General features: G+C 47.7%; 1 protein-coding gene across 1 annotated transcript in view; it reads right to left on the minus strand.

The window, feature by feature from the left end:
* Positions 1 to 20,753, minus strand: part of LOC147108994 (tubulin polyglutamylase TTLL5-like) — a 166,084-nt gene that overhangs the window by 87,888 nt on the left and 57,443 nt on the right. The window contains exon 11 of the mRNA XM_086004163.1: positions 17,045 to 17,191. Within this exon, the coding sequence (XP_085860289.1) occupies positions 17,045 to 17,191 (147 nt within the window). The remainder of the gene's footprint in view (positions 1 to 17,044; positions 17,192 to 20,753) is intronic.

Here is a 20,753-nt window from a genome sequence, read left to right on the forward strand (position 1 = left end):
CTGACACTCCCAGTGGAGTACTGAGGGAGTGTTGCGCTGTCAGAGGTACTGCTGAAACCCTCATCCATGCCTTTGTTACCTCTAGACTTGACTATTCCGACGCACTCCTGGCTGGCCTCCCACATTCCACCCTCCGTAAACTTGAGGTGATCCAAAACTCGGCTGCCCGTGTCCTAACTCGCACCAAGTCCCGTTCGCCCATCACCCCTGTGCTCGCTGACCTACATTGGCTCCGGGTTAAGCAGCGTCTCGATTTCAAAATTCTCATCCTTGTTTTCAAATCCCTCCATGGCCTCGCCCCTCCCAACCTCTGTAATCTCCTCCAGCCCTACAACCCCCCGAGATCTCTGCGCTCCTCTAATTCTGCCCTCTTGAGGATCCCTGATTATAATCGCTCAACCATTGGTGGCCGTGCCTTCTGTTGCCTCGGCCCTAAGCTCTGGAATTCCCTGCCTAAACCTCTCCTCCTCGCTACCTCTCTTTCCTCCTTTAAGACGCTTCTTGAAATCTACCTCTTTGACCAAGCTTTTGGTCACCTGCCCTAATTTATCCTTATGTGGATCGGTGTCAAATTTTTTGTCTTAAAATATTCCTGTGCAGCACCGTGGGACGTTTTACTACGTTAAAGGCGCTATATAAATACAAGTTGTTGTTGGTTTTGTATGTTGGATGGGACGTTAAACCCATCTCTGCTTGTAAAGATCCCATTATTTGAAGAAAAGGGCTCTTAGCCAACATTCCTCTATCAATCGACATCTCCAAAAACAGACTCACTGGCCATTCACCTCACTACTGTTTCTGGGACTTGGCTATTGTAGAATGGCTACTACATTCAGCCACATAACAACTGCCACCATATTTTAAAGTCATAATTTTATGTGAAACATTAGAGATATGTCTGAGAGACATGACAAGGTGCTAAATAAATCTAAGTCTTACTTTCCTTCATTAACTGCAACTGCAACTACTCCCTCACCTCTACAGCCTGTTCAGAGAGAGAGAGAGAGAGGGAGAGAGAGAGAGAGACAGACAGACAGACAGGATGTTTTTTTTAAGTGTTACTGACACTTTATTTTGTAAATTCTGTGCGCATCAAGGCAAGAGACTTGAGCATTGGGCCTTGGAACGATTTCCATTTCATTCTGTCAGTCTCACGGTTAGACTCTGAGTAAAGCGAGCTTCATTCTTCCCCAGGAATGTGCCTTAGAAGTGTGCCCCATACGGCACCAGTGTGACATTTTTCCCTTTCCTGCAGTAGCTGTTGTGTGGCTCTCTGCCTGGGATTCCCAATTTGAGTTGAATTAAGAGGAGTTTTCCATGTTATGACTCATGGCCCACTGAGAACTGCCCAGAGGTTAGAAAGCACTGGCCAGACCTCACTAGTGTGCTGTGCATAGCTTTGGTCAGAATGCTTGAATAGGGACATACACCCTAGCATCCCAGGAGGTACTTGAAGGGATTCCAGGGGGGTGCATGGGGTCATTGTAGTTCTATCCATATGATGCTGGGCATAACATTTGCCATAAGCACAGTGCCTGGGGAATTCTGCAGGCTACATTGTTTTTCTGTATTTCTTGCTTACTTAGCATGTTACTTCCAATTTTATATAAAAATGCTTATTAAATTGACAGCTGACACGATATAACATAGGCGCAGGTGGAGGCCATTCAGCCCTTCGCGCCTGTTCCACCATTCAATTAGATCATGGCACCTCAGCTCCATTTACCCGACTTAGCTCCATATCCCTCGATACCCTTCCCGAACAAAAATCTATTAATCTCTTTTAAAACCCGCGAGCGGCCTGGGTGGGAGCTCCAGACCGCTGCATGGCCAAGCAGCTTAATGGGAACATTGATTAGGACAGGTGGCCAAAAGCTTGGTCAAAGAGGTCGGTTTTAAGGAGCGTCTTAAAGGAGGAGAGGTGGAGAGGCGGAGAGGTTTAGGGAGGGAATTCCAGAGCTTATGGCCCAGGCAGCTGAAGGCACGGCCACCAATGGTGGAGCAATGGAAACCAGGGAATGCGCAAGAGGCCAGAATTGGAGGAGCGCAGAGATCTTGGAGGGTTGTAAGGCTGGAGGAGGTTACAGAGAAAGGGAGGGGGTGGGGTGTCGTCAGCGTAAATGTGGAACCTGACGTGTTTTTGGATGAGGTCGCCGAGGGGCAGTATGTCGATGAGAAATAGGAGGGGGCCAAAGCACTCCAGTGGTAGCTGTGGGAGCAGAAAGAGAAGTCACTGCAGGTGATTCTACTGGATAGATAGGAAGAGAACCAGGCAAGGGCAGTCCCACCCAGCTGGACCACGTAGGTGAGACATTGGAGAAAGATGGTGTGGTCAACCATGTCAAAGGCTGCAGAGAAGGAGGAGGAGGGATAGCTTACCACGGTCACAGTCTTATAGGATGTCATTTGTGACTTAGATAAGGGCCGTTTCAGTGCTGTGACAGGGGCGGAAATCTGATTGGAGAGGTTTAAGATATGGAGTTGTGGGAAAGATAGGCATGGATTTGGGAGGTGACAGCATGTTCAAGGACTTTGGAGAGGAAAGGGGGCTTGGAGATGGGACAGCAGTGGGGTCAAGGGTTTTTTCAGGAGGGGGTGATGACGGCAGATTTGAAGTGGAGGGGGATGGTACCTGAGGAGAGGGAACAGTTTACAATATTAGCTAACATGAGAGCCAGGGATGGAAGTTGGGTGGTCAGCAGTTTGGTGGGAATAGGGTCAAGGGAGCAGGAGGTGGTTCTCATGGACAAAATGAGCTCGGAGAGGGTATATGGGGAGATAGGAGAGAAATTGGAGAAAGATACGAGTTCAAGGCTGGGGCAGCATTTAAAAAGGAACAGAAGACAGAAAAGAGAGAAGGGATACACACGCACACACACGCACTCAGAGAGACGCACACTGAGGTACACACACTCGCACAGACAGATACACGCACAGACACACGCACATGCACAGGAAGACAGACACACACACACAGACTGTGTCTTGTAAAGTTCTTAAGTGGAAAATAGGAGGTGGTTAAATGGCAAAAGTGACCATATCCAGAGACAACAGGAGACAGATTAGAGAAATCGAAGAAATAAAAGATGTATATCAAGCACCGAGAGTGTGTCACCTTCCATACTAGTGCTTCCGATATGTCTTCCCTTTTCTTTAACTGAGGATTCTCAGTCGGAAAGCTCCAACTGACCCCCACCATCCACGGCCTTTTGTTGGAAAGGGTTCCCGATTTCCACTACCCTTTGTGTGAAAAAGCGTTTCCTGATTTCACCCCTGAACGGCCTGGCTCTAATTTTAAGATTGTGCCCCTTGTTCTGGACTCCCCCCACCAGATGAAATAGCTTCTGCTTCACGCACAAATTGGCATGGCGTCAGGCAGACCAGAGAGTTGAATACGTGGCTCAAAGAGTGGTGTGGGGAAATGGGGTTTCAATTCATGGGGCACTGGCACCAGTACTGGGGAAGGAGGGAGCTGTTCCGTCGAGACGTGCTCCACTTAAACCGGGCTGGTACCAGCGCCCTGACGAATCGAATAACTAGGGCTGTAGATAGGGCTTTAAACTAAAAAAGGGGGGTGGGAGGGGTCAGGTGAGGGCAAATTTAGAAATCGAAAGAGAAAGGTCAAGGCAATAGAGCAGTGTAGCGATTTTGGTAATAATAAGCACAGTGTGACAGGGAGCGACAGAGTGTTTAACGGTAGCAGTGCAGCAGAGAATAAGGTCAAAGCAGGGAATAATGGTAAAAAATTTAAATTAAAGGCTCTTTATCTAATTGCACGAAGCACAGTTCCCATGGATTGGAGGATACCTAATGTAACCCCACTATTTAAAAAAGGTGGTAGAGAGAAAACGGGGAATTATAGACCGGTAAGCCTGACATCGGTAATGGGGAAAATGCTTGAGTCCATTATAAAAGATGTAATAGCAGAGCACTTGGAAAACAGTGACAGGATCGGACAAAGTCAACATGAATTTACAAAAGGTAAATCGTGCTGGACGAATCTACTGGAATTTTTTGAGGATGTAACTGGTAGAATAGATAAGGGAGAACCAGTGGACGTGGTGTATTTGGGCTTTCAGAAGGCTTTCGATAAGGTCCCGCATAAGAGATTAGCGTGTAAAGTTAAAGCACATGGGATTGGGGGTAAGGTACTGACTTGGATAGAGAACTGGTTGGCAGACTAGAAGCAGAGAGGTGGTGAAAAGATAGTGGATGCAGTGGTTTTGATCTTCCAAAATTCCCTAGATTCTAGAATGGTCCCAGCGGATTGGAAGGTCACAAATGCAACACCACTATTCAAGAAAGGAGGGAGAGAACGTGGCTGAAAGAGGGGCAGGTATGGCAGCTCAACATTCCTGGTTACAGGATTTTCAGACGGGATAGAGTGGGAGGTGAAAAGGGAGGGGGGTCGCGGTATTGATTAAAGAAACTATTACAGCTGTGTGGAGGGATGATATGTTGGAGGGATCATCAAACAAGGCCATATGGGTCGAATTGAAAAACAAAAAAGGGGCGATCACACTGCTGGGAGTGTACTACAGACCCCCAAACAGTGAGAGGGAGGTAGAAGAACAAATATGTAGACAAATTTCTGAGAAGTGCAAAAACTACAGGACAGTAATAGGGGATTTCAAATAGAGTTATACAGCACAGAAAGAGGCCCTTCGGCCCATCGTGTCCGCGCCGCCAATATTAACTGGGATAAAATTAGTGTGATGGGTATAGAGGGTGTGGAATTGCTAAAATGCATCTAGGAGAACTTTTTTAGTCAGTATGTAGCAAGCCCTACAAGGGAGGGGGCGGTTCTGGACTCAGTTTTAGGGAATGAAGCTGGGCAGGTAGAATGCGTATCAGTGGGAGAGCATTTTGGTGCTAGTGACCATAATTCTGTTATTAAGGTAGTTATGGAAAAGGACAAGGATAGACCAGGAATAAAAATTCTAATTTGGGGAAAAGCAAATTTTGCATAGCTCAGAGGGGATTTAGCCATAGTGGACTGGAAACAGCTACTTGAAGGTAAATCAGTGTCAGAGCAGTGGGAGGCATTCAAGGAGGAGATCCGGAGGGTTCAGGCCAAATATGTGCCCTTAAAGAAAAAAGGTGGGACTAACAAATCTAGAGCCCCCTGAATATCTAGGGACATACAGGGTAGGATAAAGAAAAAAAGGGAGGCGTATGACAGATACCGAGGGCTAAATATTCCAGAATCTTTAGAGGAGTACAGAAAGTGCAGGGGTGCAATTAAAAAGGATATTAGGAAAGCAAAGAGAGACCATGAAAAATTCTTGGCAAGTAAAATCGAGGAAAACCCAAAGATGTTTTATAAATGTATTAAGAGTAAGAGGATAACTAAAGAAAGGGTAGGGCCTATTAGAGATCATGAGGGTGATCTGTGTGTGGAGGCAGGAGACATCGATGGGGCTCTTAATGAATACTTTGCATCTGTTTTCACAAAGGAGAGGGGCGAAGCAGACACTGCTATCGGGGTGGTGGAGTGTGAAATATTAGATGAAATAAACATAGTGAGAGAGGAAGTATTAAGGGGTTTAGCAGCTTTAAAAGTGGATAAATCCCCAGGCCCGGATGAAATGTATCCCAGGCTGTTAAACAAAGCAAAAGTGGAAATAGCAGAGACCCTGACCATCATTTTTCAATCCTCTCTGGCTTCAGGTGTGGTGCCGGAGGACTGGAGGACTGCTAATGTGGTACCCTTGTTTAAAAAGGGAGAAAGGGATAGACCGAGTAATTACAGGCCAGTCAGCCTAACCTCGGTGGGGGGGAAATTATTGGAAAGAATTCTGAAGGACAGGATAAATCTTCATTTAGAAAGACACGGATTAATCAAGGATAGTCAGCACGGATTTGTTAAGGGAAGGTCATGTCTGACAAACTTGATTGAATTTTTTGAGGAGGTAACAAGGAGGGTAGATGAGGGTAGTGCATTTGATGTAGTGTATATGGACTTTAGCAAGGCTTTTGATAAGGTTCCACATGGCAGACTGGTCACGAAGTTAAAAGCCCATGAGATCCAGGGCAAAGTGTCAAGTTGGATTCAAAACTGGCTCGGAGACAGGAAGCAGAGGGTAATGGTTGATGGGTGTTTTTGTGACTGGAAGGCTGTTTCCAGTGGGGTTCCGCAGGGCTCAGTACTGGGTCCCTTGCTTTTTGTGGTATATATCAATGATCTAGACTTGAATATAGGGGGTATGATTAAGAAGTTTGCAGATGATACTAAAATCAGCTGTGAGGTTGATGCTGAAGAAGGAAGCTGTAGACTGCAGGAAGATATCAATAAATTGGTCAGGTGGGCAGAACAGTGGCAAATGGAATTCAATCCGGAGAAGTATGAGGTAATGCATTTTGGGAGGGCTAACAAGGAAAGGGAATACACATTAAATGGTAGGTCACTGAGTAGTGTAGAGGAACAAAGGGACCTTGGAGTGCATGTCCACAGATCCCTGAAGGTAGCAGGACAGGTAGATAAGCTGGTTAAGAAGGCATACGGAATGCTTGCCTTTATTAGCCGTGGCATAGAATACAAGAGCAGGGGGGGTTATGCTTCAACTGTATAAAACACTAGTTAGGCTTCAGCTACAGTACTGCGTGCAGTTCTGGTCATCACATTACAGGAAAGATGTGATTGCACTAGAGAGGGTACAGAGGAGATTTACAAGGATGTTGCCGGTGTTAAGTCTGTGTGTTCCAGTTATATTTAAGGTCAATTACTGACACAGACTACAAGAATAACTTTTCAATAGGTCTTTACTATTCGGAGGTTAGGGCTGTACTACCCAGCAAATTACTACACAGCACTTATATACCGGTGTGGTCACCACCGGTATTACCGTATACAGCAGCCAGAGAAAGTAGTACATCTCTTAAGGTGGAACAGGTTTAAGTTCTCTTAAGGTGGAACAAGTTACATACGCCACAATCCTCCCTTTTTAGCTTAACAGTTATATCCCCATTTAACATAACATAATAACATATATACATATACAACTTCATGTAGAAACAGTTCAAAGGTTCAGTCTCTCAGGAGGCCTCCTGATTCGAGTTGGATAACGCCTTTCAGGGGTCTCTGATTCTTGTTGCTGAGGTGACTCCTCTACTTGGTCTCTTATGTCTTGGACATCATCATCAGGTACATTCACTGCCGAGGTAGATGCTTCAGGTTCACTAACTTCTTCCACGGTTGTCTCTGTCGTAACCATGGGTTCGACCCTTGTTCTCGATTCTATCAGTTGGTCAGCATGACGCCGTATTACATTTTTACCAACATCTACCGTGTACATCAGGGGTCCTTGTCTGGCCCGAATTGTTCCGGATTGCCATTTCTCGTTTCCATAGTCCCTGGCCAACACTGGTTGTCCTACCTCGAAACTCCGAGTGGTCTTGTTATTTATATGCTGGAACTGTTTGTTTTCAACTTCCCTCCGCACATTTGGTTTTAACAAGTCCAACCTGGACCGCAACCTCCTGTTATAAAACATCATGGCAGGACTTTGGTTTGTCACTGCATGAGCGGCGTTTCGATATGCCAGTAGAAACTTGTCCACCTTATGTTGTAGTGGAATCTGATCTTCGCTCATGACCTTTATTGCCTTTTTGAATGTTTGTACAAATCTCTCGGCCAACCCATTTGTAGCCGGATGATATGGGGCAGAGGTATAATGTTTCACCCCATTCTTCTTTAAGAATTTTTGGAATTCTTCTGACACGAACTGTGGTCCGTTGTCGGAACATATTTGTTCTGGCAATCCGTTCCTTGCGAATATCGTTCTTAACACCGCAATTGTCTTTTCTGAAGTAGTGGAAGTCATCTTGATCACTTCTGGCCATTTAGAATGTGCGTCCACCGCAATTAGAAACATGGAGTCCATGAATGGACCAGCAAAGTCAATATGTACGTGTTGCCATGGGGCTGGAGGCCGTTCCCATGGATGCAGCGGTGCAATCGGAGGTGCATTTTGCACTTTTTGGCACCCTGAGCAGCTTTTCGTCAGCTCCTCTATCTGTTGGTCAATACCCGGCCACCACACATAAGCCCTAGCAAGGCTTTTCATCTTGACTCCCCCCAGATGACCTTCATGCAGTTCCTTTAGAACTCTTTCCCTTAACTTAGGAGGAATAATCACTCTCATTCCATACATCAATGTTCCTTGACAGACGGACAGCTGGTCTCGTCTTGCCGAGAATGCCGGTAACAGAGAATCACCATGTGCTGGCCATCCCTTCACTGTCACCTCGTAGACTCGGGACAGTGTCGGGTCATTCCTGGTTTCTCTTTCAATACTTGCATTGGTGACTGGTAAACACTCGATGATGGTCGAGTGAAATAACTCAACAGGGTCAACCTTCGTTGTCTCCTCTTCTTCAGGTAGTGGCAGGCACGACAGCCCATCAGCATTACCATGCTGCTTTGTACCTTTGAATTCTATCTGATATTGATGTGCCCCTAGGAAAAGGGACCATCTCTGGAGTCTCTGTGCTGTCATCACCGACACACCCTTCTTAGGGTTAAAAATGGATACCAACGGCTGATGGTCTGTCAGAAGCGTAAACTTTTGGCCCTGCAGGTAATGATTAAACTTCTTTACTCCCCACACAAGGCTGAGAGCCTCCCTATCTATCTGAGCATAGTTGCGCTCAGCGGAGGTCAATGATCTGGATGCGAACGCGACTGGCCTCTCCGTGCCATTTGGCAACTTGTGTGAGAGTACTGCCCCAATACCATATGGAGAAGCATCACAAGCCAAACGAATAGGCAGTGTTGGGTTGAAGTGAGCCAACACTTCCTCTGAGGTTATCAATTCCTTGCTTTTGCAAAAGGCCTTCTTACAGTCCTCGCTCCACTCCCATGGTACTCCCTTCTGCAAAAGAGCGTTCAGCGGGTGCAGTACCGTGGATAAATTTGGCAGAAACTTATGGTAATAGTTAATCAATCCTAGGAACGACCTCAACTGAGATACATTAACCGGAGCGGGAGCCTTCACAACCGCTTCGATCTTGTCAGGAGACTTATGAAGTCCCTCCTGGTCAATGACATGGCCACAGTACGAGATCCGCTTCTGAAAGAACTCACATTTCTGCCGATTAACTCGAAGTCCATATTCTTTCAATCTGATGAGCACCAGTTCCAAATTTGCGAGGTGTTCCTCGTCACCATCTCCTGTAATCAGAATATCGTCCAGGTAACATTGTGTGCCTGGAATTCCCTGTAATACCTGCTCCATGGCCCTCTGCCAAATTGCTGGAGCCGATGCCACTCCAAAAACCAGTCTATTATACCGGTACAAGCCTCTATGCGTGTTGATCGTGAGGTACTGGCGTGACTCTTCCTCAACTTCCATCTGTAAGTACGCCTGCGCCAGGTCTATCTTGGTGAAGTGTTTCCCGCCCGACAATGAAGCGAAGATATCCTCAATCCGCGGAAGCGGATACTGCACCGTGTGAAGCACCGGATTAACAGTGATCTTGAAATCTCCACAGATGCGAACCTTCCCTGGTTCTCCCGGCTTGTTGCTCGAAGGACGTTTCATCACGGGAACAATGGGCGTAGCCCACTCACTCCAGTCTACCTTAGACAGTACTCCTGAACGTTCTAGCGCTTCCAGCTCCGCTTCCACAGCAGGTCGTATCGCATAGGGTACCGGTCTGGCTTTGAAAAATTTTGCTTGTGCATGTTCTTCAATCTTGATGTTTGCCGTAATTCCTCTCAGTGTTCCCAGTCCCTGCTGGAACACCTCTTTAGCATCGTCCAATATTCTGGACAATCGTTTAGGTTTGACATCTGTTTCCCTGGCATCTACCGTTAGTGCTTTTAAGGAATGCCAGTCCATATTCATTTTTCTAATCCACTCCCGTCCCAGTAGTGGTGGACCTCCTTCAGGTAGCACATATAAGTCCATTCCTCGGCTTCCTTTGCCCTTGTGGACCACCTTTACCTCTATCTTTCCGATGGGGTATACTCTTTGCCCCGTGTATGTTTTCAATACAATCTCCGTATCCCGTAGGGGAATATGTTGGAATAACCTTTTGTAATCTTTCTTATTCATGACCGTCAATGCCGATCCAGTGTCCAATTCCATCTTCACTTGGACTCCTGCTATCTGAAGTGTGACCCAAATTGTCTGGAGGTCTGCTTCCTTACCAACGTTGTGTACTCTTAAGCTACCCAGTTCATTACTGCTGGCGTCTGAATCTGGCTTCTGTTCGTTCGAACTGTTCTCTGTCACCTTGTGTACCTTTCTGTACTTTCCCTGCGGTGACTTTTTGTTGCTGGTCTTCTCTCCTGACCGGCATACTTTAGCTATGTGACCAAGCCTGCCACATTTTCTGCATTCCTTATTTTTGAACCAGCACTGGTTCTGATCGTGCGTTGTCTTTCCACAACGATAACATTTTACTGTACCCAAGACCATTTGATTTGTGCTGAGTTCCGGTGACCGTAGCTGCATTACCGCCGTGCCTCTCGCTGCGGCTTTGTGCGATGCTGCCATAGCGACAGCTTTATCAAGCGTCAGCTCATTCTCCTCAAGCAGTCGCTTTTGTGTCTCTTCTTTTAACAATCCACACACAAATTTATCTCTTAGCGCATCTGTTAGTCCTGTTCCAAACTGACAGTACTTTGCTAGCTTACGCAATTCAATTAAAAATTCAGCATTGCTTTCATCTTTCAGCTGCTTTCTGCTGTAAAATTTAAATCGTTCCGCTAGCATCAGCGGCGTGGGGCTTAAATGATTTTTCACGACGGTAACAATATCCGCGAAAGTCTTATCCGCCGGTTTCTCTGGTGATAGAAGGTGTTTCAATTGCCCGTATGTCTTCGCACCCATTAAGTTTAATAAGGTTAGTGCTTTCTCCCCATCTGGTATCTTATTTGCTCTACAATAAACTTCTATGCGTTCTACATACGTGGTCCAATCTTCGATGTCGCTATCAAAAGTATTAATGTTCCCATGTTTAGGCATCTTTGCAATCTTTTTTTTTTCCAAAATGGCGGCTTCCCGCGCTTGGCGGTCTTTCCCGCGCTCGTCTTCTTCACCCGCTGGCTGCAATGGCGATTGCTGTGCTGCTGCCGGTCTCGCCTCCCCAGTGGTTAACAACTCCCCCGACGCTGCTTCTACTCCACCGCGGTTCCCGTGGGCATTCACGCTTCCCTGCCGTCGCGCCTCACAGCCCTTCTTGCAGCCCGGTTATGTGCACCCGCTGCGTTCGAATTCACCGCGGCTCTCGCGCCTTCAGCTGCCCCAGTCGCTGCGCCTTTCGGCCCGAATGCGACCCGGCCCTTTTCACCGGCCGCGGTCGATTTCACCGCCCTCTTTCCTCCGTCTTCCCTCCCCTTCGCTACAGCCAACGTGGCCGACTTTCGCTGATTGGCTTACCCACCACCATGGTAGAAGGAAGATAGCTGTCTGCCGCTGATGGGGGCTTCGAGTTCAGAATTTCTCTTCTTCACTCCGGGTCCTCGATGCCTCCCGCGCGACGTGCTGTTCAGCAGGATGATGAGGGTGGATGCCTCTTCTCGATGCCCGTTCTGAGGACGAAGCTGCCGTGGATGTAAACTGCCGCAGGGTAAGATCGGACTCGTCGCCACTGTTAAGTCTGTGTGTTCCAGTTATATTTAAGGTCAATTACTGACACAGACTACAAGAATAACTTTTCAATAGGTCTTTACTATTCGGAGGTTAGGGCTGTACTACCCAGCAAATTACTACACAGCACTTATATACCGGTGTGGTCACCACCGGTATTACCGTATACAGCAGCCAGAGAAAGTAGTACATCTCTTAAGGTGGAACAGGTTTAAGTTCTCTTAAGGTGGAACAAGTTACATACACCACAACCGGGAGTAGAGAATCTTCGCTATGAGGAAAGACTGGATAGGCTGGGTCTGTTTTCCTTGGAACAGAGGAGGCTGAGGGGAGACCTTATTGAGGTGTATAAAATTATGAGGGGCCTAGATAAAATGGATAGAAAGGACCTATTTCCCTTAGCAGAGGGGTCAAAAACCAGGGGGCACAGATTTAAAGTAACTGGTGGAAGGTTTAGAGGGGATTTGAGGGGAAATTTCTTCACCCAGAGGGTTGTGGAGGTCTGGAACTCACTGCCTGAAAGGGTGATAGAGGCAGAAACCCGAACCACATTTAATAAGTATTTGGATGTGCACTTGGGATGCTGTAACCTGCAGGGCTACGGACCGAGAGCTGGGAAGTGGGATTAGGCTGGAGAGCTCTTTGTTGGCCGGCGCGGACACGATGGGCCGAAATGGCCTCCTGCCGTGCTGTAACTTTCTCTTTGGTTCTCTCTCTTTATGAGAAGAAACAGGGAACTACAGGCCAGTTAGCCTGACATCAGTCGTTGGGAAAATGCTGGAAATCATTGTTAAGGAAGTGGTATCAGGGCACTTAGAAAATCATAACATGGTTAGGCAGAGTTAACATGGTTTTATGAAAGGGAAATAGTGTTTGACAAATTTATTAGAGTTTTTTGAGGATGTAACTAGCAGGGTAGATAGAAACATAGAAAAATAGGAGCAGGAGTCGGCCATTCGGCCCTTCGAGTCTGCTCCGCCATTCAGTATGATCATGGCTGATCCTCTATCTCAATACCATATTCCCGCTCTCTCCCCATACCCCTTGATGCCTTTTGTGTCTAGAAATCTATCTATCGCCTTCTTAAATATATTCAGTGACTTGGCCTCCACAGCCTTCTGTGGTAGAGAATTCCACAGGTTCTGAAGAAATTTCTCCTCATCTCAGTGCTAAATGTCCTACCCTGTATCCTGAGACTGTGACCCCTCGTTCTAGACCCCCCCCCCCCCCCAGCCAGGGGAAACATCCTCCCTGCATCCAGTCTGTCTAGCCCTGTCAGAATTTTATACGTTTCAATGAGATCCCCTCTCATTCTCCTAAACTCTAGTGAATACAGGCCTAGTCGACCCAATCTCTCCTCATACGACAGTCCTGCCATCTCAGGAATCAGTCTGGTGAACCTTCGCTGCACTCCCTCTATGGCAAGTATATCCTTTCTTAGGTAAGGAGACCAAAACTGCACACAGTACTCCAGGTGTGGCCTCACCAAGGCCCTGTATAACTGTAGTAAGACATCCTTGCTCCTGTACTCAAATCCTCTGTACCATTTGCCTTCCTAACTGCTTGCTGCACCTGCATGTTTGCTTTCAGTGACTGGTGTACAAGGACACCCAGGTCCCTTTGTACATCAGCATTTCCCAATCTATCACCATTTAAATAATACTCTGCCTTTCTATTTTTCCTACTGAAGTGGATAACTTCACATTTATCCACGTTATACTGCATCTGCCATGTATTTGCCCACTCACTCAAATTGTCTAAATCGCCTTGAAGCCTCTTTGCATCCTCCTCACAACTCTCAATCCCACCTAGTTTTGTGTCGTCAGCAAACTTGGAAATATTACATTTGGTTCCATCATCCAAATCATCATTGATATATATTGTGAATAGCTGAGGCCCAAGCACTGATCCCTGCGGTACCCCACTAGTCACCGCCTGCCACCGCGAAAAAGACCCATTTATTCCTACTCCCTGTTTCCTGTCTGTTAACCAATTTTCAATCCATGCCAGTATATTACCCCCAATCCCATGTGCCTTAATTTTGCACACTAACCTCTTATGTGGGACTTTAGGAAAGGCCTTCTGAAAATCCAAATACACCACATCCACTGGTTCTCCCTTATCTATTCTACCAGTTACATCCTCAAAAAACTCCAGTAGGTTTGTCAAACACGATTTCCCTTTCATAAACCCATGTTGACTTTGTCTAATCCCGTTGATATTTTCTAAGTGTCCTGTTATCACATCCTTTATAACAGACTCCAGCATTTTCCCTACTATTGATGTTAGGTTAACCGGTCTGTAGCTCCCTGTTTTCTCACTCCCTCCTTTTTTAAATAGTGGGGTTACATTTGCCCTTTCTCATTACACAGTACCAGATCCAGAATAGCCTGTTCCCTGGTTGGTTCCTCCACATACTGATCCAGGAAACCATCTCGCATGCATTCCAAGAATTCGTCCTCCACACCATTAGTGGTAATTTGATATGCCTAGTCAATATGTAGATTAATGTCCCCCATGATTAGCATATTGCCCTTGTTACATGCACTTCCAATCTCTTGATTGATACTGTGCCCTACATTACCACTACTGTTTGGTGGCCTATACACAACTCCCACCAATGTTTTCCGCCCTTTGCTGTTTCTTAGCTCCACCCAAACTGATTCCAGTTCTACATCACGGTCTGCCGAGCCAAGATCTTTTATCTCTATCGTACTGCTCTCATCCCTTATTAACAGCGCTACGCCACCTCCTTTTCCTTTTTGTCTGTCCTTCCTAAATGTTGAGTACCCTGGAACATTCAGTTCCCAGCTTTGGTTACCCTGCAACCATGTCTCTGTAATGGCAATTACATCATACCCATTTACTTCTATTAGTGCCATTAATTCATCCACCTTGTTGTGAATGCTACGTGCATTTAGATAAAGTGCCTTCAACTTTGCCTGTTTAATATTTTTCTGCACTTTGACCCTCTTTACTGTTGGCCTTTGTTTCTGCTCCCTACTAGTTTTGCTGACTACTTTTCGAACTTGCACTTCCAGCTTTGTTTCTCTCCGTTCTGGGCCCACACTTAGGTTCCCAGCCCCCTGACAAACTAGTTTAAATCCTTCCCAACAACACTAGCAAACCCCCCTGCGAGGATATTGGTCCCAGTTCTGCTGAGGTGTAACCCGTCCAGCTTGTACAGGTCCCGCCTTCCCCAGAAACGGTCCCAATGCCTCAGGAATTTAAATCCCTCCCTCCTACACCATCTCTCCAGCCACGCATTCATCTGGTCTATTCTCCTATTTCTGCTCTCGCTAGCACATGGCACTGGGAGTAATCCTGAGATTACTACCTTTGAGGTCCTGCTTTTTAATTTATTTCCTAGCTCCCTATATTCTGCTTGCAGGACCTTGTCCCTCTTTCTACCTATGTCGTTGGTACCGATATGGACCACAACCTCTGGCTGTTCACCCTCCCCTTCAGAATGTCCTGCATCCACTTAGTGACATCCTTGACCCTGGCACCAGGGAGGCAACATACCATCCTGGAGTCACGTCTGTGGCCACAGAAACGTCTATCTGTTCCCCTTACGATAGAATCCCCTATCACTATTGCTCTCCCACTGTTTTTCCTCCCCTCCTGTGCAGCTGAGCCACTCGCAGTGCCACGGACTTGGTTCTTGCTGCATTCCCCTGAGAAACCATCTCCCCCAGCAGTATCCAAAACAGAAAATTTGTTGGAGAGTGAGATGGACCCAGGGGACTCCTGCACTACCTTCCTAGTTCTTTTACTCTGTCTGGCAGTCACCCATTCCCTTGCTGCCTGTGCACTGTGACCACCTTGTTAAACATGCTATCAACGTAGACCTCAGCCTCGTGGATGCTCCACAGTGACTCCAACCGCAGCTCCAGCTCCGAAACGCGGATTTCAAGTAGCTGCAGCAGGAGACACTTCCTGCACACGTGTTCGCCCTGGACACCAAAAGTGTCCCTGACTTCCCGCATAGCACAGGAGGAGCACTCCACGCTGCCGAGCTGCCCTGCCATGTCCTAACCTTAACTTACTCCCTTTACTTCCTCTAAATTAAAGAATATCAAATACACTAGGGACCTTACTTCACTTTACACACTGCTTACTCTAAACTAGAGACCTTACTTTTACTTTAATGACTGGACTGTAGGAATACTCACCATGTCCTACTTACCAATCAGCTCCTTCCCTGGTTGTGACGTCACATTAGCGGTTTCGCAGTTGTTGTTGTTTGACTGCTCCCGCTCTCGGACTCGTTCCTTGGTGTAAAGTAAGAACCAATTCCTACAGTGTGAAAAGTTAGGAAAAGCAAAGGCGAAGCAAGGGAGCTCCTCCTTCCACTCCTCACCTAACTCCCTCACTCACCCAACTCCAGCACTCTGTTCAAACCGCACTGCGGAGCCTGTTTTTATAGGCCCTGAAACAAAGGAGCTGGCTGAGCCCTGCTACAGGAAAACCAGTTTAATCTAGTTTCCCTAATTAACTGCCTTCAGCTGCTCTGAAGTGTAGGCCTTGTCTATCCCTGCTTAAGGCTAGGAAATTTAGATTTTAAACAGTAACAGTAAATGTGAAACAAACAAAAGTTTGATTTGGGTGTCCTCGTGCAAGAAACACAGAAAGCAAGCATGCAGGTACAGCAAGCAATAAGGAAGGCAAATGGCATGTTGGCCTTTAACGCAAGGGGGTTGGAGTATAAGAGTAAGGAAGTCTTGCTACAACTGTACAGGGCCTTGGTGAGACCACACCTGGAGTACTGGGCACAGTTCTGGTCTCCTTATCTAAGGAAGGTTTTACTTGCCTTGGAGGCGGTGCAACGAAGGTTCACTAGATTGATTCCTGGGATGCGAGGGCTGTCCTATGATGAGAGATTGTGTAGAATGGGCCGATACTCTCTGGAGTTCAGAAGAATGAGAGGTGATTACATTGAAAAATACAAGATTCTGAAGGGGATTGACAGGGTAGATGCTGAGAGGTTGTTTCCCCTGGCTGGAGTGTCTAAAACTAGGGGGCATAGTCTCAGGGTAAGCGGTAGGCCATTTAAGACTGAGATGAGGAGGAATTTCTTCACTGAGGGTGGTGAATCTTTGGAATTCTCTGCCCCAGAGAGCTGTGAATGCTGGGTCTTTGAGTATATTCAAGGCTGAGATTGATAGATATTTGGACTCTAGGGGAATCAAGGGATATGGGGATCGGGCGGGAAAGTGGAGTTGAGGTCAATGATCAGCCATAATCTTGTTGAATGGCGGAGCAGGCTCGAGGAGCCGTATGGCCGACTTCTGCTCTTATTTCTTATCCTATTGAATCCCTCAATGATATTCAAGACGTTGATTAAATCACCCCATAAACTTCTATCCTCAAGGGAATACAAGCCAAGTTTATGCAACCTGAACGGCTTAGCTCTAACTGTAAGATTGTGCCTGTGCGTCCCTTACCTTGCTGTAGCAGCGGATGAAGACGCCCAACTGCTGCGCCAGGATATGTCGACGCTCGGAGGCAGGGAGCCGACGGCTGGGCAGCGTCATCGTCACCGCCTGCTGGAGATTACTGGCTGCTCGCTTCAGGAACCTGATCACCAGCTCCTGTCCGAAAAACAGACCACAACTGTCACTCCCATTCAGGGCTCAATCACCCTCCAGGGAACACATTACTCGCCATCTTTAACCACGGCTGAAGGGGGCCTCACTGCCAACACCACCTCCCCAAACGCTTCTTTGTTCCTACCCGTGAATCACTGAGCGTGCTGGGTTCAGGACCAGACGTTCCCTGCACGCTTTGCCCCAGAATAATTTGTGATTTCCCAGTACACCATCAGAAAAAATATGAACCTAGAAAACTCTTAATGTTCCTGAATAAGAAACAACCACAGTGACCAGAGCAGTATAACGTATAACAGCACGATCATTAGCTTCAAGATCTAATTTCAACGACAATCATCTCTACCACCTACTCTATGAATTGTGTCTTTGGGTCATTGAAGCCTGTTGTTCATCAAAAACACAACTCGTTTTCCCTCTGGAGCCCCATTCCAGAGGCTTGAGCACAAAAATCTAGGCCGACACTCCAGTGCAATACTGAGGGAGTACTGCACTGTCGGAGGGTCAGTACTGAGGGAGTGCCGCACTGTCGGAGCGGCAGTACTGAGGGAGTGCTGCGCTGTCGGAGGGTCAGTACTGAGAGAGTACTGCACTGTCGGAGGGTCAGTACTGAGGGAGTGCCGCACTGTCGGAGCGGCAGTACTGAGGGAGTACTGCACTGTCGGAGGGGCAGTACTGAGGGAGTACCGCACTGTCAGAGGGTCAGTACTGAGGGAGTACCGCACTGTCGGAGGGTCAGTACTGAGGGAGTACCGCACTGTCGGAGGGTCAGTACTGAGGGAGTGCCGCACTGTCGGAGGGTCAGTACTGAGGGAGTGCCGCACTGTCGGAGGGTCAGTACTGAGGGAGTGCCGCACTGTCGGAGGGTCAGTACTGAGGGAGCGCTGCACTGTCGGAGGGCCGCACTGTCGGAGGGGCAGTAATGAGGGAGTGCCGCACTGTCAGAGGGGCAGTACTGAGGGAGTGCCGCACTGTCAGAGGGTAAGTACTGAGGGAGTGCCGCACTGTCGGAGCGGCAGTGCTGAGGGAGCGCTGCACTGTCGGAGGGGCAGTACTGAGGGAGCGCTGCACTGTCGGAGCGGCAGTACTGAGGGAGCGCTGCACTGTCGGAGGGGCAGTACTGAGGGAGTGCCACACTGTCGGAGGGTCAGTACTGCGGGAGAGCTGCACTGTCGGAGGGTCAGTACTGAGGGAGTGCCGCACTGTCGGAGAGTCAGTACTGAGGGACCACTGCACTGTCAGAGGGGCAGTACTGAGGGAGCGCTGCACTGTCAGAGGGACAGTTCTGAGGGAGCACTGTTGGAGGGGCAGTACTGAGGGAGCGCTGTACTGTCGGAGGGGCAGTACTGAGGGAGTGCCGCACTGTCGGAGGGGCAGTACTGAGGGAGAGCTGCACTGTCGGAGGGGCAGTACTGAGGGAGTACTGCACTGTCGGAGGGGCAGTACTGAGGGAGTACTGCACTGTCGGAGGGGCCGTCTATTGGATGAGACGGTAAACCGAGGCCCCGTCTGCGCTCTCAGGTGGATGTAAAAGATCCTATGGCACTATTTCGAAGAAGAGCAGAGGCGTTCTCCCCAGTTTCCTGGCCAATATTTATCCCTCACTAAAAATATATTATCTATTCATTTACATCATTGCTGTTTGTGGAAGCTTGCTGTGTGCCGTATTTCCTACATTACAACAGTGACGGCACTTTATTGAATGTAAAGCACTTTGGGACGTCCTGCGGGCGTAAAAGGCGCTACAGAAATGCAAGTCTTCCTTTTTTCTCTATAGCCACTGCTTATAGCAGCACAAACGAACAATGGCTCAGGTTGTTTTTTTTTATTCGTTCCTGGGATGTGGGCGTCGCTGGCGAGGCCAGCATTTATTGCCCATCCCTAGTTGCCCTTGAGGAGGTGGTGATGAGCCTCCTTCATGAACCACTGCAGTCCGTGTGGTGAAGGTACTCCCAGTGCTGTTAGGGAGGGAGTTCCAGGATTTTGACCCAGCAATGATGAAGGAACGGTGATATATTTCCAAGTCAGGATGGTGTGTGATTTGCAGGTGAACCTGGAGGTGATGGTGTTCCCATGCACCTGCTGTCCTTGTCCTTCTAGGTGGAAGAGGTCGCGGGTTTGAGAGGTGCTGCCGAAGAAGCCTTGGCGAGTTGCTGCAGTGCATCTTGTAGATGGTCCACACTGCAGCCACGGTGTGCCGGTGGTGGAGGGAGTGGATGTTTAAGGTGGTGGATGGGGTGCCAATCAAGTGGGCTGCTTTGTCCTGGATGGTGTTGAGCTTCTTGTGTGTTGTTGGAGCTGCACTCATCCAGGCAAGTGGAGAGTGTAGTGTCCGTGTGTAGATAAAGACACTGAAGACGGGACTTGGTTCATAGGTATTTACTAAGCAAGTCTGGGGGGGGGTTCTAAAGGATATACACAATACACAGGCTTATATAGCCCAAGTGGCAATTACCGGCATTACGCACACCTGGGGCTCTTAAAGGCACATACACCACAATTCCTCCCCTTCTAGCTAACTAGTACATCATATTTTAAGTAATTATTAATTACATGTTATATGCAAAATAATATACATTGCTGTATTAATTAATTATAAGTTAGTCTCTCAGGAGGCTTCCTGACTCGGTCCGGATAACGCCTCGGGGGTGTAGTAGTTTCTGGTGGTGTAGTAGGTTCTTCTGGCAAGGCTGATTCGGCTTGAAGGCCAGTGTCGGGTTCATCGGGTTCCAGTATCACCGGATCGGAGGTAGATATGGGTATCTCTACTTCATCGTTAGATGTATAGCGTGGTGGTGTAGGTTGTCCCTTTTCGGATGACTTGATGATTTGGTCAGCATGGCGCCTTATTATGCTTTCTCCGATGTCCACGGTATACATCAGTGGTCCTAGTCGTGTGCAGATAGTTCCAGGCTGCCATTTCTCGGTACGGTAGTCCCGGGCCAAAACCGGTTGGCCTATCTGGAAGGCCCTAGTTGGCCTTTCATTCATGCCCTGAAACTGCCGATTCTCCACGTCCCTTCGGATGTTGGGCTTGACCAAATCCAGCCGGCATCTTAGGTTCCTATTGTAGAACATCAAGGCGGGAGTTTGGTTTGTAACCATATGTGTTGCATTCCTATATGCAAATAAGAAGTTATCCACCTTGTGCTGAAGTTTTATGTCTTCATTACCCATGGCCTTTATGGCTTTCTTAAAGGTCTGGACAAACCTTTCAGCCAATCCATTGGTGGCGGGATGGTATGGGGTGGACGTGTAGTGCTTTACCCCATTGTTCTTTAAGAACTTTCTGAATTCTTCGGACACAAATTGCGGTCCATTATCAGAACATATCTGTTCCGGCAGCCCATTCCTGGCAAATATGGTCCTTAATACTGTGATGGTTTTTTCCGTGGTGGTGGAGGACATCTTTATTACCTCCGGCCACTTGGAGTGTGCATCAACTGCGATTAAGAACATTGAGTCCATAAATGGACCAGCAAAGTCGATGTGCACCCTTTGCCAGGGAGATGAGGGCCACTCCCATGGATGTAGAGGGGCCTGTGGC

Source organism: Somniosus microcephalus, chromosome 12 (assembly GCF_052327205.1).
Source record: "Somniosus microcephalus isolate GS21.2 chromosome 12, FLI_Smic_1.0, whole genome shotgun sequence".
NCBI lineage: Eukaryota > Metazoa > Chordata > Chondrichthyes > Squaliformes > Somniosidae > Somniosus > Somniosus microcephalus.